The sequence below is a fragment of the Sesamum indicum genome, linkage group LG14, assembly GCF_000512975.1.
Source record: "Sesamum indicum cultivar Zhongzhi No. 13 linkage group LG14, S_indicum_v1.0, whole genome shotgun sequence".
In the NCBI taxonomy this organism is placed as follows: domain Eukaryota; kingdom Viridiplantae; phylum Streptophyta; class Magnoliopsida; order Lamiales; family Pedaliaceae; genus Sesamum; species Sesamum indicum.
The window spans coordinates 2,268,171-2,289,246 of record NC_026158.1 but is presented as its reverse complement, the minus strand read 5'-3'; the positions used below and the strand labels follow the sequence as shown (position 1 = coordinate 2,289,246).

The 21,076-nt window shown below is 32.2% G+C and overlaps 3 protein-coding genes and 1 non-coding gene across 4 annotated transcripts; 3 read left to right on the top strand and 1 right to left on the bottom strand.

Moving 5' to 3' along the window:
* LOC105176808 (riboflavin synthase) lies at positions 472-1,795 on the bottom strand. The gene has a single exon (XM_020698867.1). It carries the CDS (start codon positions 1,718-1,720, stop codon positions 866-868), a length of 855 nt encoding a protein of 284 aa, XP_020554526.1. The 5' UTR covers positions 1,721-1,795; the 3' UTR covers positions 472-865.
* On the top strand, positions 5,144-5,224 carry TRNAL-AAG. The gene has a single exon. It is a non-coding gene; the product is annotated as a tRNA-Leu (tRNA).
* Positions 5,965-8,788, top strand: LOC110013117 (CASP-like protein 1C1). The gene is made up of 3 exons (XM_020698835.1): positions 5,965-6,119; positions 6,778-6,880; positions 8,552-8,788. Exons 1-3 carry the CDS (start codon positions 5,965-5,967, stop codon positions 8,786-8,788), a joined length of 495 nt encoding a protein of 164 aa, XP_020554494.1.
* Positions 12,793-16,451, top strand: LOC105176807 (extensin). The gene is made up of 3 exons (XM_011099719.2): positions 12,793-13,086; positions 14,571-14,861; positions 15,070-16,451. Exons 1-3 carry the CDS (start codon positions 12,931-12,933, stop codon positions 16,198-16,200), a joined length of 1,578 nt encoding a protein of 525 aa, XP_011098021.1. The 5' UTR covers positions 12,793-12,930; the 3' UTR covers positions 16,201-16,451.

Sequence of the window (21,076 nt, the reverse complement as noted above, 5' to 3'; positions counted from 1 at the left end):
TACAACGTATTATTCTGTCAGATCAACTTCTTCCAACTCCAAAAATCTTCTAATCCGTGATCCCTATAGCAAGTAAAAAAGACTTGTTTTTCTTCTCCTAACCACCACCAGCTTAGTCAGATTTTTCTTGCAAGGTTTCAGTGGTTAAAAGTGAGTATTACCTCAGAGAAAATTATCCTCTTTCGTAGAGTTCAGAAACTTCATAGGTAGAACTCAATAACATGGTGATTGAATCAAATTAATCAGTCAATGGATATGAAGTGCAGCAGTTGTAGACCACTGTGCATTCTCCGCTAACAGACAGCTACATGCAAATATTTGATAATCATCAATAAGAATAAGTAAAGAGATGCAGCAAAAGAGCTTAGAGCCCTGTGATAATCCCTTCTTTTTTTTTTTAAACTTCTACGCATTGTATATTCGGCAACTCATGTATGCTATTCATATGAGGTATTATAATCTAGCAACAAATACTCAGTACCTTTAGTGTTTCATATCTGCTTCCAAGTCAAAAAAACATCCAGGATAAGAATACAGACATCGCAAATGCTATGTTCTAATCACTGCAACTGCCAGCTTACTAATGTTCCCCTACTACCAAAATAGTTCATACAAGATTTCCAGTGGAATCATTCTAGTATCTCGACCAAAGGTGAAAAGGGCTTCAGGTTAACTCATGCACCTCAACGTGCCATACCCACAAACATATGGAACAACAATAAAGATACCAGCATAATTCATTACATAGAAGCTATAACCGGAACTTATTGGGATGATCATGAGAATGGATGTCCCCAAATGGAATAACAAAACTCGAAATACAAGCGAAACAACACACAGGAAGGAAGCACCTTTACCTCACAATTCATGAAGATTTAATAGAATCGACGAACCCACTGCTGAGCAGCCTTTCCACATATTTCCCCAGAATATCAACCTCCAGATTAACTTTCTGGCCTACTTTCTTCAAAGGGATCACGATTTTCTGCTGTGTGTACGCCACCAACATAAAATTGAAAGACTCTTCCTCATCAAACACATCTACCACCGTCAAGCTAGTTCCATCTACAGCAATAAACCCCTTGGGCACAATGTACTTCAACAGATCCCTCCCAGCCTTCACTTTCACCCACAATGAATCGCCCTCCGGCGTCATATCCACAATTTCCCCGGTTGCATCCACGTGCCCCTGCACAAAATGACCCCCCATTCTGGTACTAGGAGCCAGTGCCCTCTCCAAATTAACCAAAGACCCACTCTCCAATTCACCCAGAGAAGTCTTTCTCAACGTCTCCGGCGACAAACCCACTGAAAATTCAGATAAATCAGTGTCGAACTCTGTCACTGTTAAACAAGTACCGTTGACAGAGATGCTGTCGCCCAAGTGTACGTCTTCAAGAATCGTTCTTGCCTGGATTTTCATGGTAAAACTGTTATCTTGATCAAAGCCCAGTTGTTTAACTGTGCCCATTTCTTCAACAATGCCCGTAAAAAGGGATTTGATTGTGTTGGTGTTGAATTTGGGTTGCCGGGCTTGTGGGGGTTTGATGAACAAAGAGGATAGTCGGGGTGGTTTGAGGGAAGAATGAAGCGGCGGCTTCAAGTGGGTTTGGGCAAAAGAACTTGCGGAATGAGCAAAAATTGATGTAGTTTCGGCCGTTCTTGAGGAGGGTTTCGAGCGGTACCGAGACAGAAAGGTAGGTGGAGAAGAGAGAGCCATTTTCCCGATTCGTTAACACAGATTGTTGTTCAGTGGAGCAGTAGAGACGCAAGAGCTGGTTTGTTTACCTTGTATATCGAACGTGGACTTGACCTTGTTTTTTTGTTTTTGGTAAATTACATGTGAGGAGTTTTTGTAAAAACTTTTGTTTTTAGATAAGTAATTTTTATAGAAAAATATGAAAGTTGTAGTAGAATCAAAAGTAAATAGTGTTGTAAAAAAAGTGAATACCGCATAAAAGCTAAATTAGATAATATTTGGAGAAAAATCACTTGTGAAATAAATTTAATTGATCAAAAAGACCGTTTTGTCCCTATATGTTAAAAAGATACTATTTTATGCTTATTATTTCACTTATCGTATGCCAATAATTATTATTTTTCCATAAAAAATAATAAATTCTATTTTGACTAGTATATTTCCCATTTATTTTTTAAAAAATATGTTTAATCAAATAATAATATAATCAGGTGATATAGCAAATAAAATATAGATATTTAAAAATATTAAATATGTGAAAATATAAATTTAATTATTTAGATTATTTGAAAACTTCAACATCAATTTTAAATATATAATTTTAAAATAAATTAAAAATAATAAGTCGAATTTAGATTATTATAATAAAGGTAAAGTAGTCAAAATAAAGTTAGATTTATTAACAAAAAAGTCAAAGCCCAAGGTGCTTTTAGCTTTTGGTCTAAAAGTGCTTTTCTTTCTTGTTTTAGAAGTAGAAGTTGGCATCCCAAACGTAAATGAGATCTCATTGGTCTTTGCATGAATACACTGTTAGAGGAGAAGAGTTTGAAGAAAGTCTTCAAATCGAAAAGATAAAATTCCGTGATTGCATCTCAATAATTCTTTGTTACAACAGCCACTTGTTTTATTTCAAACTTTTTTTTTATACTTGTTCAGTACCAAACACCTAGGATTAAGGGACTAGTTTCCTTTCAATTTAAAATTTAAATATGTTTATTTTCATACTTCTATTGCATTCTTGCCAAGTCCAGGTCATATTGATTCTTTCATCAAAGACTACACCCCTTTGATCCAATTATTTTACAATTATTGTTTTCCATGCTTCCATCATATTATGGGGCCGATTCACAACCTTTCACAGGTGATATGCATGATATAAGAAGAACAGTGAAATGAAAATATAAAAATAAGAGGCATTTAATATATTATTCCTTGTGATAAAAAAATTGTCTTCGAGGACTTTAGTAGAGGCTAAATCATTTATCATTGAGGGGATGAGCTAATCTCATAAGGAATTCACCTCAAGGAGCAACTCAACCTTTTTTATTGGAAATTCCATGAAAAAGGTTCAATGAGTTGAAATAATATCATGAGGAGAAACTATTAAAAAAAAGGGTTAATTATATTTTATCATCCGAATTATAATCGTTTTTAGCATTTTGGTATCTAAACTTTTTTTATGCCAATTTATCATCTCAACTTTACGAAATTGCACTTCACTATTTTTAACTATTTTTTTATTAAGTTTTTTATAAAAAAAAAATCACATGCAGTGCACATGTGATATTTCAGGGATATGTGATGTAATATTTTTTATATATGCACCGCATGTGATGTTTTTCGATAAAAAAATCAGCAAAAGAAATGATCATATATGATAAATACAATTTTTGTAAAGTTGAGATATCAATTTGACAAAAAAAAAGTTTAGATGCCAAACTGTAAAAATGGACATAGTTCGAATGGCAAAATATAATTTACCCAAGAAAAAAAAGATAAAATGATCTGCTTCCCATGCATAAGGTGGACTTATATGAAAATGTGATGTCATGATGGGATTTAATCCTTAATGAAATCAAATGCAGGATTTCCATGACATATACTTTTGGTGGGCTCACATAAGTGAGAGTTGCCATGGGTCGTGGCTATAGGTTTGGCCTAACCCTAGAAACTTCATAAGAATTAGGATCAGAGCTCTGGTCATTAATGCACTTACCCGCTATAACCATGTCCTAAAGTGAATATCATGTGTATGGTAGTTGAAACTTGACTAAGGGGCATAATTCAAGACTAAGTCTATTATTACTCTTTCAAATGAATATTGCCAAACTAAGTATATGTTGAAGCCTAGAAGGCACAAAGTGATTGTATGGTATAAATTACCACCTATTTTTTGTTTCATATTTTAATTTTGAAAATTTTAAATCTTGTGGGGGATTATTGGAAATAAGCTTTAAAATCTTCTTATTTTACATTATTTCTAACATTTTATTATTTCATGATTTTTATTAATGACCTCATTTTATTTTTGATTTATTTTAGTATTCATTTATATGACTGTTGGACTTCTAATATTTATTTTGTGGGCCCTCTTATTGTAATTTATAATTTATTTTAATCATATTTACTCTCAATTTAAAATATATTTTAATAGAGTCATTATCCACATAACGCTCATGTATTTTTATCTATATAAAGAGGTCATTTGAGGTGATTTGTAATGAAAAACGTTAGAAATATTTTATACTCCCACAAGTATTTTAGTGATTTGGAGACGTGATGAGGATTGGTTCTTAGTCTTTTTGGGATCGTGTACATAGAATGAGATACTGCTAAGAGTTAATGGTGTTTTATCCTAAAGTCATGGTCACCAGTTAAAAATTGCACATAGGGAGACAGTCGTAATATTAGGACAGCGACAATGTCATAACTCTCCATCAGTGCAATTTTATTAATTTCTTGAGTTTTATTTTATTGCAATATGAACTTGTGTAATTATCATATTAATATTTCATATGTGAGATTATTTGAAAATATAACTTTAAACATAAATCACCCAATATCCACAAGAAGGATTCCGACGAGAAACAACATTCATAAAAAAAAAATCGAAAAATTTAAATATTTTATCGACAAAACCTTGATATCCAAACTCAATACTCCTGATGTTTCACACAATTATGTAATCTTTGGACGATAAACGGTTGTTATTATAAAAATTTAATAGGACGGACGCTATTATAATTACAACTTAAGGTCCAAAATGGCATTTCGGACGATTGAATACAAAATTTGAATGAAATCTTAATGGGAACTAATTAACGGAATGATTCAATCATTAGATGATATTATTATTACGAGAGTAACTATAATTTCTCAAATAACAAAAATTATTTTCATATAGTAAATACAATTATTTTATAGTTTAACCAGATTATTTATTTATTTTCTTGAATAGGTCCATGAAAATCAAATTTTTTAAGGGTGCTCAGGAGATTAGTTATTTGTCATCTTTGATATGTCCTCCCATAACTGTTGTTTATTAATTATGATTTTATTACATAGAAAATACCATACTAAGTCAAACCATGCAAACTGAAAAAACAAATAAAACACACAGAAGGAATTGTCAATACTGTCTGGTCTCATCCCAACATCACCGTTGTGGAGATGGCCGAGTTGGTCTAAGGCGCCAGATTAAGGTTCTGGTCCGAAAGGGCGTGGGTTCAAATCCCACTCTCCACAATTTCCTATTTTTTTTTTATTTATTTTATATAAATTCTCTTATGTACCCGGAATTTCCATTTTTTTACCAAAAATTAAAAATCAAAATCTATTTTTAGGTATAAAAGTATATATACATTTTCCTTTTCCCTATACATATGCTATTGCATTTATATGGAAACTTTCTCCACCAAAACCCCTTACCAAACATCACATACTTTCCATTTCACAAGAAGAAAAACCCTAACTTTCTCAATTCCTTCTATCCAATTTGATCCAAATTCCAATTTTCGAACCTTAACTTCATCTGAATTTTCTCTAAAGACAGGTCAAAAGCCTCGAATTTTACATCTTGTAAGTGCTTATTATTTCATCTATATGTCTTCTCGTGCTTATATCCATATATTTTTTTCTATACATATATTTTGCACGTGCATCGAGTGTGCTCGACTGCTGGTTCACAATTACCTGTTTTTCTATGTATACATTCTGCACGCACATCGAATGTGCACGATCGTCTCATGATCACCTTATCTTAAACGTATATTTTGCACACGCATCGAATGTGTCTGACTGTCAGTTCATAAATACATTTTGTTGTGCGTATATTCTGCGAATGCATCGAGTACGTGCGGTCGTAATTAGTTCATAACTGTGTTCATTTACATATATTTTATACATACATCGAGTGTGCCCGGCTCTCAGATTCATAATTACGTTATTCTGAATCATGTTTGTTTGAGGTTTGTGCAGTTGTGATAATGGGGAGAGGAAAGCCAATGAAAACCATCGTACTTAGAGGATTAGCAAACGCCTCCTTTTTGGTAGCGGCCATTGTGATGTTCGCGAGCTACCAAAAGGTTGATGAAGAATCCTTCAACTTCATAGCCAGATACAGCGATTGGAATGGTTTCATGTATGCCATCATCTCTTATTTTCATTTATATATATACCATCAATTAAATTAATTTTTTGAAAAACCGAATTAACTAATTACGTACAAATTTAAATTTTCGTACGAAGTTTAACTACCTTAAACTATACGAGATCTTCTGTCCAAATATTCCCATCTCGATAAAAACAGTTCGGATCTTTTATCACATTTTTACGCAACTGAGTAATTAACATGCGTTCTTAAAGTCGGGCCACGTGTAAATATGAAAATGAGCGAAAAATCCCTCATAAAAAAAAATTAGCAAATTACCTCATGTGTTTTGAAAAATACAGCAAATTACCCTTCTGTCTAAACCATTGATAGGGGCTGATCTGCTTCGTATTTCAAAATACAGGGATAATTTGCTAATTCTTTTTTCACAAGAATTTTTTACTCATTTCGAATATTATCGGATTAAATTGCATTTAACCACCAGATATAATATACTGGTGAGTACCGAAATCGACATGAAAGTGTGATTATCGGTAATCGTTGGTCGATATACATGGTTTGATTTCAGAAACTTATAACTATCCTGCTGTTAATTTTACGATGTTTTCTACAACTTATTCCCGTCGTAAAAGTAAAAGCTATTTAAATATACACATGTATAATTTGTCTTTCTTATTGAAAACTGCAGGTTTTGTGCAGTAGTTAACTGCATTGGATGCTTATATAACCTTGTAGTCCTAATTATCCCTTCTGGTAGTCAGCTCTGGAAAACAGTCATCGTCCTCGACGTGGTAATTATTATGCCAATCTATCTATCTATATATATATATGTATATTAGGATTTTATATATTGTTCATGTGTTAAATATTTTAAATTTTATTGGCAATAATAAATAAAAATTTTCTTAAAAAATATTTAACATTTGGGTTCGATGCGATTTACCCTCCTATGATATTAAAAATGAGCAGATTGTCCCCTGTGACAAATAAATAGCAATTTACCTCTCTGTGTTTCAAAAAAAATAAAGCAATTTACCTGTCTGCCTAAGGAGGTAATTGCTTCAATTTTAAAAATATAGGGAGCTGAATTGCTACATTTTGAAAAATACAAAGGGATAAATTGGTAATTTTTTTTCTTAACGGGATTGTTTGCCTATTTTTTCATAATACAGGTACGTAGGTAGATTGCAATTTACTTTTAAGATTTCTTCTAGCTACGTAAATGCGTCGAAGTATTATTTGAATATTTATTTAATTAGATATATTATTTACTCTCTAAGTAGTTTAGAATAATTATGACTGCTAAATAATTTTTTTATAGACTTTTATATTTTTACAATTAATTTTAATTATTATTAAAAATAATAGTTAAGTAAGGGTATGTAATTATTATTTTTATAATGGGGAACAAACACTTGTGAATTTATATTTTTATTCTATTGTTGTTATTGTTCTTTTAAAAGAAAAAAGAAAAAAAAACCAAAATTCCAATTTGTCTTGGTATTAATTTTAATTTATTGATTTCAAATACTTTTGTATTATTTATGAAAATGAAAATTGAGTTTTAGTGTTATTGTTTGCGTGTGATATCTTGGTTTGGTGGTCGAGACTGATGTTTTCTCGAGAAATTCGAGGTTTTGATTTCGAATTTTAACCCATTTTTTTTTGACTTATAATAAACAATCACAAAATTCATTTTAAAAAAATTAATGCATATTTAGAGTTTTATATTTAGAAAATTAGACGTACGTATCAAGTACACAATTTCAATAAGTTTGTCTATCTATACTAATCATCAAGTATGAGAGGCTAGACACTGTAACTACCTTTAATTGGCCAAATGTACGTATACTGATTAAAATGTCCTTAAACATACTTATTCTATACAAAACGATCGTATTTTTAATATTTTTTTATTAATAATATCATATTTATGTATTTACCAGTTTTGATCAATTTTTATTAGTTGAACTTATGCTCACACGTCAAATGTATTTCGGTAGCTAGTTTTTATTTAGGGTTAATTGTACTTAGACCCTTTTAAAAATACAAAATTACACTTTTTCTCTAAAAAAGTTTTGAAATTATAATCACACCCTCTTTTCAAAATTCTCCATTTATACCTAACCTTCTTCTGTTAGTTTTTGGACGAAAAATGCTGAAGTTAGCAAAAAAAATTAAGTAAATTTGTATATTCTATATTTATAAAGGGATAAATAAAAATTATATATATGTATATATAGTGATGTAAATATCATTACATTTTCACCTTTATAAATATTATTGAATGACGTGTAAAATTAAAAAATTACGTAATATTTTTGCTAGAATCGGCATTTCTCGTTCAGACCCTTACAAACAGTGAATTTTTGGAGGAGTAAAACTGTAATTTAAATACATTTTTAAATGACGTATGATTGTAATTAATCCTTTGATGAAGTGATGTTTGTATGTATATGTAGATAGTGAATATGGTAGTTGGTGCAAGCCTGGGAGCAGGGTGGCAGACGTATCTGATGCTGGGCGAAGGAAACATGCACGCGAGATGGTGGCCCATATGCGGCGCCGTTCCGTATTTCTGCGCCAAAGTGTTGGGATCTCTAATCACTTCCACCTTTGGTTTTGCGGTCGCCATTGCTCTTCTCATCTGCACTCTTCACGTTAGTGTCGATCCTTTTCTCGTGGGAAATCAGTCTTAATTACTTCCTACGTTTCTTTTTTTTTTTTTATTTTTAAAGTCCAATGGTATGAGCAAAATATTTGGAATCAAGACGAGGTTGTGTTCTGGTCTGGCTGTCTGAATAATTGATTTTTGTAGTGATTTATTTTATGAAATTTGATTTTAAATTAGTCCCATTATATGTGAATTGTGGTATATTGAAAATTGAGTTAATTAGTATATTTTACCGTCGTGTGGTATTGCAAATGAGCAAATGACCTGCATATGAAAAAAAAAAAAAATTTAGCTATTTATCCCTCTGTGTTTTTTGCTTCATTCAGGGAGGTAAATTGCTTTATTTTAGAATATATAAAGGGGTAGATTGCTACATTTTAAAAAATATAGAGAGGTAAATTGTTGTTGTTTTTTTTTAAGAAATAATTTACTTATTTGTAGTATCGCAGAAATTGCTTATATTTTTCCTATGGAAATTTCTATTTTTGAGATGTCGAATGTCTTTTGGACTATGATTGATTCAAATTTGATTCTTTTATTTAAATTTTCAAATGGATTATAATTAATTTTCAAAAAGGTAATTAATTAAATTGCCAAACACGACATAGAAATATACACATATATATATATATATATACATATCTTCCTCTTAAAAAAACAAAGAAAAAACGTGCAATTTTAGTCACATCATTAAATAACAGAACTTAAAAAGCAAATATTAATTAAAAAAATCAAAACAAATCTTTAAAATAATCATAAGCTTTTGATATTTTATAGATATAAAAAAGAATTACGATAATATATATATATATATATATATATATAATTCTAAAATTTTTGGAAGAATCTCGTTTTGGTTTTATGTGTATATTTGAGTCCAATTTTAATTCACAATATTTGATTAAAATTATTAAATTTTGTCCAAAGATATCATGGTTAATTTGTTTAAACTATAAATTCAAAACAATTTTTATTTATAAAACTTTTAATGAATTTTAAAATGCAGTTTTGGGTTAAGTAATCTCTTTTAAAGTGCAATAATTTATGGATCATTTTTTTATTAAAAAATATAAATGAATTGAATTTTATATATGTTTGGTGAAAATCAGAATGTGAAGCTTTTTTGAAATTTATTTAAATAATTAATATTCATATATTGCATTTACATTGATAAGATAAATAATTTGTTCTATCTCTAAATTCTTTAATATAATTATAACTCAAAATTGCATATACTCATCTTGATTTTGGATGAAATAGATAAACAAGGAAAGGAAGAAATAAAAACCCAAAAAAGAAAAAAATAGAACACTTATCCTCTTAATTAAATTTTTGGACAATATTGCCTTATACTATATATATGTATATATAGATCAAAGATTTTTTTTTCAATAATTTTGTATTTTAAGTTTAATTAAAATTTCTTAATTGTAAAAATATCTTTTAATTATTATAAAGTAAAATATAATCAATGAATTAAATAGTTCAAATTTTATTATATTTTACAGGCTCAAAGTTAAGTAATGAATAAGTACAATAACTACACTAAAGAATTCATAATTTATTTTTATTAATTTAGGTACAGAATTAAGTTATTAACTGTTTATACTTATTTTTATCTAAGTAAAAGGGTAAGTGTTATACTTATTAACTTAGAAAAGTATTCGTGAAGAATAGTTCGGGGGCAAATGTATTTTACCCAATATTTAATGGCTAGATTGAAATTGCATACTTCTAGATATATGGGATGTAATGTGATGAACCCCATAATATTGGGACCAAAATTGCAAATATTGAATGAAAATTATTGCAATTTTCTCTTTCATTATTATTTATTACTTATCAATTATTTACAAAAATTAATGGGTTGAATGCAATTTACCTCATGTGATATATGAAATGAACAAATTCTCCACTGTGAAAAAAGAATTAGCAAAGTACTATCCCAGTATTTCAGAAAAAAGAAGTCATTTTCTAAAACACAGGGGGCGATTTGCTATTTTATTTCTCATAAGAGTTCTTTTTGCTCGTTTCTCATATCACAGGAGGTAAATTGTATTTTTTCCGGAATTAATTTATCTTTTAAGTAATACATAAAGTATAATAGCCTTTTGGGATTCTTTTAGAATTCTAATAATGTTTTAGTTATCAACATAAACTATAATTATGTAAATATAAAGTGTAGAAAAATAAATAAATACCATTAAGAAAAGCAATTGAGATGAGACAAGCTCGCTTCGATACATGTGAAGATCATAGTTGATGTGTTCGGTTGTTGCCCAAACTACCGAAAGGTCATACGGTTGCTCCACTTGGGTAACTTAGAAGGAAATGAGTTAAAGATCTGCATAGAACGTGGAGGTGCCGAGTTGGATCCCGACTTGAACACTTCGACGCTCAAATTAAAACAAAAACAGATCGGTGGTCTATAACACGGACGCAAAGACATTAATAAGGTGGTTAGTATACTTTTCTTCCCAATGTAGAATGACACATTGTATCCATTTATGTTTTGCCATGTGTCATTCATGTGACGCCCCGAAAATTATAATACATAATTGTAGGACTAATCACCTATCATTAAAGAAATTTAGTTGAGAATTAAATTATGAGTTGAAATATGAATATATTAAAGTCCTAGGGACTAAATTGAAACTTTATAAAATAAGCTAATTGGGGTTGAATTGCATAATTTGAAAAGTTTGTGGTCAACTTATAAATAAATGAAATTATTAAAATCAAAAGAAACATATAAATAAAGTGGCAGCACGTGGGCTGCCACTAATCTGGTGGAAGGCAAGCCACCATTTTAAATAATACAACACATATATGTATATAACAAACATATTTTTTATCCACCCTATTCGATTTTTTTAATTTTTAAATTTTTTTGTAAAAATTACAGCAAAGGCAAAGTTGATAATTTCATACCTCCATTAAAGAATTACATAATTTCATCAAATATCAGGGGATATTTATAATTTTTCAAACAACGAGAGAATATTTACAATTATGTCAAACCTGAACGAAAATTATTGTAATTTACCCTTAAAATTATTTCTCAACCAATCATGAAAAGATGCATGTTGAGTTATCAAAACTCACAAAGATTGATTTGTCAATTTGATGAAAAGACAAAAATAAAGAAGTTGAGTAGTATTTCAATTAATAATATTCTAGTTAATTATATCATGATATAATCCATCCAAAAGCCTTGATATATTATGGTTTATGTTCCTTTCCACCAAATAATAATAATAATAAGGGATAGCTACACTCTCGTCTCTTGAAATTTGGTGTAATTATATATAAATCTTTTATAGTTTGAAAAAATTACATCTAACACCTCTAAAATTTACTTCCGTCTAACAAATAAATCCATCTGTTAATGATAATTCACTAAATTTGTTGATATAAACAAATAAACTGAATGAATTTGGTATTTATCTCGGTTGACTTATTGTAAGTCAAACAATTTTTCCCGACTAAACTACCCTTATAACGATGAACATATACTTCCTCATATGTATTAATGCGGGAAGACGTATGGAGGTGATTTGATCATAAAAAGATTTATTTGACCTGTAATAAATGAACAATAAGTCAAACGAGGGTAAATATAGATTTTCTTTCTTGTGTTTTTTGTTAAGAACTCGGTGAATTTTGGCTACGAAGGGACTTATTTGTTAGACGGAAGCAAACTTCAAGAATACCAGATATAATTTTCTAAATCATAAATTTTTTTACGTATAATTATATTCAATCTTAAAGAAAAGGACTGTAATTATTCTTAATAATAATAATAATAAAAAAAAAAAAACTCTCCATATAAAATAAATGGGCAAACCTTATCATCTCATGAGAAATGATAAAAGCCACAACCACCCCCAGCAAATAGTTTAAAAAGGAAAAAGAAAAATAGAAATAATTATATTAGGAATAATTCTTGTGTAGTTAATGATTGAAGTCGGTGCGGTTTATCCAGTTCTGTGGCCCACGAGTTTCAATTGTAAACACGTTTCTTCGGCCTCGTCCAAAAGCATAAGTTTCCGTACGCATAGGGAGGGATTCAATACAATCCTCGTTTTCCGATTGCGCGGAAGCTAAGTAAACTATACTCTTTCCTTCTCTCTCTCTCTCTAGTTTTGTTATCAATAGCGAGCATCTATGGCATCGGGGTCGACGGGACGGGCCAATAGTTCGGGTTCCAAAGCGTTTGATTTCGGGTCTGATGATATTTTATGCTCGTATGAGGATTACGGCAATCAGGATGGAAATAATGGAATCCATTCCGATCCTTCCAGCGCTACTAATTCCACGAAGGTAGTTGCTTTGAATTGTTTTTTGTTAATCTTTTTTATTTTTTGGTGAATCGTTTATTTTTGTTTACCTTATTTCTTTTGCCTGCTAGGGTTTTGGATTTTTACGTTATTCCTTTTTAATTAATTGTAACTTAGGTTTTTGATTTAGGATTAAAGGGTGTTGACTTTTGTGTGCTAATGTGATTGATGCAGGTCTCGGGTCTTGAGGGGATCTGTATTGAATTGTATTTGTTTCGTTTTAATAATATAACTCAGAAAAATGTTATATTTGGTTTCTTTTAATTGGGTATAATTGTATGAGAACTGTATTTTTGGAATTATTAAGTTCTTGGTCTTTGGTCATTGGAGTTAGTTATGGCCTTTTGCAAGCCTGTCTTGCTGTGTTGAAGATTTAGTCTGTATTGAAGAAACCTTATGTATCAACCTGTATGAAAGTAGAGTTGATTAAGATTGATGGTAAAAAAGTCATGTGTATGATGTATGTTTGCTGTGTTTATTGCAAGAATGTAATATAGTTGGTGTTCTTTTCTTTCTTTTTTTCTTTTGCTGTAGTCCCTTCTTTTTCATAAGACTTTGTGCTAACTGTAACAACTTGAGCACGACTCTGATGACTAATTAATGATGTTGTCACAAATTTGAGTAAATATGTCTCTATAAAATGGGGAAACAAACATGAGGAGCTGAGGCATTTTTGGGTCTTAAAGAGAAGAGAATGAGCAGGACTAGATATGAAGTTCCAACCGACTGGACTTACATTGTTAGTATGTTGGAACTTAGTAGTGTTTCAGGCTGTTAATTCATACATTGGATCTACATTGGTTTGTGTCTGACCTGGGCAAATGTAGGGAGAAAGATCCAAGTTCTATGTTGCGTAAGGTGAAAAAAAAAAGTTCTATCTCCTGTAACTGCTCAGGTTCTAAGCAAATTGCTGGCAGATATGAATCAAAATTTTGTAAAGTAAGTGTATGAAGGATGCATGGGGCAGTTGATATTAATTTCCAGGGATCATATCCTTTGGGCATTATTTGAGATAGCCAAAATTTTTTATGTCAATAATTCAAATTTTAAGTATCTTTCACGTGTTTACCTTGGAAGGGAAATTTAACTGAAATTGGAGACTTGTACATTGTCTTTTGGCAATTTGTTTCTATTTGATCTCAAGACCTTCACAATGAACTGATATTACAAAGATGAAAAGGGCACAACACTTCCAGAGCACAATTGGATCTACTTTATAAGTGGCCAATTTTCGGCCAAGAATTTGGACTTGCTATCTCTCTCCCCCTGTCCCCCCCCCTTCTCTATTTATTCTTTTGCCTCTTCCTCACTGGAGGACCTGTGTTTTATGACTTTTCTGGCTTTTGTAGCAATTATTGTTATTACTACTACTGCTGTTGTTATTGACTTGTTCTCTGCTGCTGCCCTTCAGTCGTGGATCAAACTTTATTAAGCATTCTTCTAACAAGCTCTTCTCTGAATAAGCAGGAGTTTAACAAAAGCAGAATGGCAAGATCCTCTGTTTTTCCTGCATCCACTTATAGTCCACCAGAAGAATCTTCATTCAATCAAGGTGTTATCACCACTGTTGAAAACACCATGAAGAAGTATACTGATAACATCATGCGTTTTCTCGAGGGAATTAGTTCAAGGATGTCACAGTTGGAATTGTATTGTTATAATCTCGACAAATCAATTGGAGAAATGCGTTCTGACTTGCTTCGGGATCATGGAGAGTCAGAATCAAAGCTCAAATCTCTGGAGAAGCATATCCAAGAGGTTCGTTTCGGTATTAATCTAGCATTGATTTCTTAAATATTTCATGGGGGTTCCTATATTTAGTAATGACGTGTGTTAATTTTGTGAAACTATGTAGTACAACTGCGTTGTGAATGAACCCTGGTTCTCTGTGTCCGTGTCGTTATGAGTATATCCAACCCTTTGAGTGCTACTAATGGACTAGTTCTTTCCATCGGTTTAAGTGCAGGTCCACAGGTCTGTGCAGATCCTAAGAGATAAGCAGGAACTAGCTGATACTCAAAAGGAGCTAGCCAAGCTTCAGCTTGCACAGAAGGAGTCCTCTAATCAACAGAATGAGGATAGAGCTTCAACACCTGCTTCTGAAGTAAAAAAAAGCGAGAACTCATCAGATACCCATGACCAGCAGTTGGCACTTGCACTGCCCCACCAGGTATCTCCGCAGCCCTCTATCCCTGCCCGGCCACTTGAGCATCAGCAGCCTTCTATGGCACCCCCGTCATCCATGCCTCCCCAAAGTATGCCACAAGTACAGGCATACTACTTGCCTCCACCACAAATGTCAAACGTTGGTGCCTCTTCCCAACCATCTCAGACTCAATATCTGCCAGCACAATCACAAGTTCAAGACCTCTCTAGGATGCCACCGCCGCCTACTCAGCCTCAAGTAAACCAGAGCCCACAGGTGCAGTCATTACCCACATATCAGCAGCAGTGGGCCCCGCAGCTACAACAGCCAGTGCCATCACCCCAACAGCCGGTTATGCAGCCACAGATCAGAACCTCATCTCAGGTGGTTTATTCTTCCTATCTGCCTAATCAGCCAAATCAGTCTCCTGCAGAAATGGTGCCGAATAGCATGCCTATGCAGGTGTCATTTGTGGGAGCACCTCAACCTGGTTCCACAGGTCCTGAAGCAACCTATGGGTATGGCAATGCTGGCAGACCAATTCAACAGCAGCCTCCGCCGCAGCATCTCAAGCCTGGGTATGGCTCACAATCAGGGGAGGGCTATGTCCCCAGTGGCCCCCGCTCGACACTTCCACCTGGAAACACTTACATGGTTTTTGATGGTGAAGGTGGAAGGACACATCATCCTCCCCCACAGCCTCACTTCCAACAAAACGCCTATCCTCCACAGCGTATGCCTAGCCCTAATATGGTAGTTCCTCACTCCATCCGCAGCCATCCCTACAATGAGTTAATTGAGAAGTTGGTGGGCATGGGTTACAGAGGTGACCATGTGGTTGGTGTCATTCAGAGGCTGGAGGAGAGTGGTCAGACTATTGATTTCAATTCAGTGCTTGATAGGTTGAATGGACACCCATCTGGAGGTTCTCAGAGAGTATGGTCTAGTTAAAGCCTCCTCAAATTCACCTGCTCCACGGCATGGTTTCTTTATTCTGAGTTTATCATGTATTGAATAAAGGATGATTGAGATCATTTACGTAATTTGGTAAACATAGGGGTGAAGAGATGCTTTTTTTATATGTAATCTTTTTCCCAATGTTGTTACTGTCAAAAATTGCTATGTTCACTTCTCTTTGCTACTGTATGTATCTTGCTTACACGGCCCAACGGATAATGGTATGTCTTGGTTTTTAACATTTATGAACATTGTCTGTGAAGATATAAGTACGTAAATAAAGACATTAAGGATTAAGAAAAATGTGGTAGTAGGTGCAGAATATTTCGATTCTGGGGAGTTCGTATGTGTCTATGAACATTTTCATAAGTAATTTCAATGCCATGGGCGTGAATGAGAGTTGAGAGAACTCTACTTATGAAGGAATTTTTCTTACACCCGCTTGTTTCAAATTGGCTACACAGTACATTGAGAACCAACCCAGTTGTCAAACCAGGGAGTTGAAAATGAACTTCTTAGATGGCCTCCTGATTTCAATCACTATGCAACAAATAGACCCACCGTTTTGTTTGTTATTTTGGATTGTTTTTCACTATTGAAATTTGTTTTTCAAAACATCCCAACCCATCTTCCATTGTTTCGACTAATAGGGTTGGCAGCGACTTTTGCTTTGATTTTTGTGAGCTTTTGTTTTTTGAAAATTTAATATCTGGATATCTTTTTAATAATTATTTACAGATCATTTTTAGTAATAATTTATTTTTTCAATAGTTATAAAAATATTATTATTATTTTTTATACATAGATAATTGAAGGATGAAAAATAAAAATCTAGCCAGAAAAAACCGTTTAAAAATTCGACCACATTTATCCCCATCAAATATAAATATCAAGTATTACTTAAAATATATATATATATATATATATAATTATCAAGTAACCATGCAGGCCCTCAATCCATGGGACATCTGGTCCTCAGCCATGTCGTAGGCCACCAGGTTCATACCCAAGTATTCCAGGGCTGTTGAGTCCAGCATTGAGCCCAGTTTATCCCCTTATCACTTAGACCTCCCTTCTATCTCAATTGTGAGCTCACATCCTGACCACCCTAAGCGACTGTTTGCAAAAGCTTCTATTTTTAGAGAAATAATTTTTGTGAAAAAGTTAAAAATGATAGTAAAATTAAAAGTTGGTAATATTTCTAAAAAAGTAAAAATCAGATAAAAGCTAAATTGGATAGTATTTAGAGAAAAATTACTTCTAAAATAAATTTAATTAATGAAAGACTGTTTTGTCTCTACGTATTAAAAATATATTATTTTTCTTGCTTATTATTTCACTTGTCGTTTGTCACTAATAATTATTTTTCTACAAAAAATCATAAATTTTATTTCAATTAGTATTTCATATTTATATTTTTAAAAATATTAAAAAATATGTTTAATTTGATCATGCTCCCACTAAGTAATATAATTGTGCATTCATACACAATAATTAAACCCACATTATTGCAAACAATAATTATTTTATTGATTAATTAAATAATAATATGTGAACGAGATAATATAATTAGATGATATAGCACATAAAATATAAAAAATTTAAATATCAAATATATGAAAGTGTAAATTTAATTATTGTTAAAATGTAAATTATTTGAGACTATGATATCAACTTTAAATATATAATTTTCAAAATAAATAAAAAATGATAAAGTTGAATTAAGATTATTATAATAAGGGTAAAGTAGTTAAAAATAAAATTGAATTTATTTAAAAAAAGCCAAAGCAACTAAAAACACTTCCGAAGATGCTTCTAACTTTTGGTTTGAAAATGCTTTTCTTAGCCGTTTCAGAAGTAGAAACGGGCATCCCAAATACTTCAAAAGTGCTTTTAGGGAACCATAAATTGAAAAATACTTTTTTGAAGCATCTGGAAACACTCCCTAAGTTGAGTGATAATCCCAGTAGGCCCTTCATCCATCCTCCTAGCCCAACCCTAACACTCCCTAAGTTGTTTGATAATCCCAGTAGGCCCTTCATCCATCCTCCTAGCCCAACCCTACTTGAGTATAGTGGCACACTTATCCTTGAGTCCAGTCACCACGGCTTACCGAAGAATACTGGCCTAAATCTAGAGGTGTAAACGAGTTGAGCTCGACAAATTCAAAACTTTTTGGCTCGTGATTTTGAGTTCGAGCTCGAGTTCACATACTCAAAACTTTTTGGCTCGAGCTCGAGTTTTTCTTCTCTATATAATTTTTATTTATATTTAAAATAAAAGAATTTTAGAATATTCATTTATTATGTTAGATTGACATGCCCAAATTATTTTTAACAAAAATATATTCTTAAATTTCTTAAACTACTAAATAATTTTAAAAAAAAGAATAATTAATATAAAATAAAAAATATATAGTAGTACTAATGAACTTAGTAACTTGTTATTAAAGCTTATTTTTACATAGAGATTAAATATATAGCTAAAAGTATTATATTTTTATCATTAGCTAAATTTAAAATATGTGATATTACTTTATAGTTATAATATATGTATTTTGAATATGGAGTTAAATACATAAAAAATATATAAAAAATAGAAAAATGAAAAGCTCGCGAGTCGGCTTGCGAGCTTATGAATAGAAATTTTTGAGCTCAAGCTTGAGCTAGTTCGACTTGAACTCAAAAAATTTGAGCTCGAGTCAAGCTCCAAATCGAGTCGGCTTGATCATCTGCCATCCCTACCTAGGTGTCAAGGGCCGCCCGCGTACTCGGCATCCTTGACGCGCACTTCGGCCACTCAACCGTTCTACATAGCCGACCAATCAACCTTCACCGACAGATGATGGACATCCGCAGTCTTAGAGTCCTAGGAGTTGGTCTTTTACTGTTTTGTTATTTGCTTTCTGTTGTTTAGATTGCTCAGGGGGACGTTACGCCTCATGAGGTGCAATTTTCAGGTTTTCTATTATCTAGTATAGACAATAGGATTTATTTTTTTAAGCCTATTATAGGGGGGGGGGATGAGTTCAAGAAGCTTGGTTTAGTGACGTGTTAGAGTCCCCCTCAAGGCGATCCCCTTGCTCTAGCATCGTTGTTTACTGTATACGCACTTTTCAGCAATAATACAAGCTCCTTTCTAAAATGATATGGACACAATTTGATAAGAAGATCAAGAAGATAATAACTGATAATGGATTGGAATTTTTAAATGAACAATGTCAAAAATTCTTTAAAGAAGAAGGTATTATTCACCAAACTACTTGTATTTACACACCACAACAAAATGGTATTGTTGAAAGAAAACACAAACACTTATTGCAAGTTGCTAGGTCCATTATGTTCCAAACTAATTTACCTAGAATGTTTTGGTTAGAGGCTATACTAACATCCACCTACATTATAAATAGAATCCCTACACCTGTTCTTAAATGGAAAACTCCCTATGAAGTTCTTATGAAGAAGACAGTAGATTATTCTTATTTTAGAACTTTTGGTTGTTTATGTTTTGCTACCAACACCTTGCCTCATAAATCTAAGTTTGATATTAGAGCTGTTAAATGTATATTTCTTGGATATGCTCACAATCAGAAGGGATATAGAGTGTATGATATAGATAAGAAAACCATTATCATATCTAGAGATGTAGTTTTCAAAGAAACCATTTTTCCTTATGCTGATGAACATACTGATCCTATTAATTCTGCTGTTTCTCAGACCTTTAATGAACCTGTTACTCATGTTATAGATGATCAAGATGATAAAATCTCTAATGTTGAACCTGATGCTGAAGTTATAGAAGATAATGTCCTTGATAATGAAGAACAAAGACAAGAACAAGTATCAGAAAATATAAATCTGAGAAGATCAAGAAGACAAATTATTAAGCCTTCTAGGCTGCAAGATTATGTTTGTGTCTGTAACAAAGAAGACAATGATATACTTGCTGTTAAATTGCAGAATGACATGAATACTTGTATGTGTGCTATTGTGAATTTACCTAGTGAACCTAGGAATTATAATGAGGCAGTAAAGAAAAAGGAGTGGATGGAAGCTATGAATTTAGAAATACAAGCCTTAGAAGATAACAATACCTGGGATGTAACAAAATTACCTGAAGGAAAGAAAGCTATAGGCAGTAAATGGGTATACAAACTGAAATTAAAGTCTGATGGTAGTGTGGATAGATGTAAGGCTAGACTTGTTGTAAAGAGTTATAATCAGATTGAAGGAATTGATTATAATGACAGTTTCTCTCCCGTTGCTAAGGTAGTTACTATTAGAACATTTCTTGCTGTTGTTTGTAAACAACATTGGTTTATGCATCAATTAGATATCAATAATGTTTTCTTACATGGTTTTATAGATGAAGATATATACATGAAACTTCCTGAAGGATACAATGTCCCTAATGGACATGTGTGTAAATTAAAGAAATCCTTATATGGCCTTAAGCAAGCCTCTAGACAATGAAATTTGGAGTTTACAAAACAATTAGAAAAGATTGGTTTCATACAATCTAAAGCTGATTATTGCCTGTTTACTATCTTTACAAATTCTAGTTTCTTTTGCCTCTTTGTATATGTGGATGATGTCCTTATTGCAGGACCTTGTGAACACACTATAAATGACTTTAAAACCAAACTGCATAACCTGTTCACTATTAAGAATCTGGGAAAAGCCAGATTTTTTCTTGGTTTAGAGATTGGCAGGTCAGAACAAGGAATGATCATCACCCAAAGCAAGTATGTGAGGGACATCATAGCTGATACAGGCTTAACACACAGCAAGGCCACAAATACCCCTTTACCAGCTGGCTTGCAACTTAAGGCTGCTGTAGGAGAACAATTGAGCAATCCTGAATCTTATAG

Coding starts and splice junctions, on each gene's coding strand:
- LOC105176807 (XM_011099719.2), top strand. CDS start 12,931: ATGGCATCGGGGTCGACGGGACGGGCCAATAGTTCGGGTTCCAAAGCG. Junction 13,087..14,570: donor GCGCTACTAATTCCACGAAG/GTAGTTGCTTTG, acceptor CTGAATAAGCAG/GAGTTTAACAAAAGCAGAAT. Junction 14,862..15,069: donor TGGAGAAGCATATCCAAGAG/GTTCGTTTCGGT, acceptor GTTTAAGTGCAG/GTCCACAGGTCTGTGCAGAT.
- LOC105176808 (XM_020698867.1), bottom strand. CDS start 1,720: ATGGCTCTCTCTTCTCCACCTACCTTTCTGTCTCGGTACCGCTCGAAA.
- LOC110013117 (XM_020698835.1), top strand. CDS start 5,965: ATGGGGAGAGGAAAGCCAATGAAAACCATCGTACTTAGAGGATTAGCA. Junction 6,120..6,777: donor AGCGATTGGAATGGTTTCAT/GTATGCCATCAT, acceptor TGAAAACTGCAG/GTTTTGTGCAGTAGTTAACT. Junction 6,881..8,551: donor CAGTCATCGTCCTCGACGTG/GTAATTATTATG, acceptor ATGTATATGTAG/ATAGTGAATATGGTAGTTGG.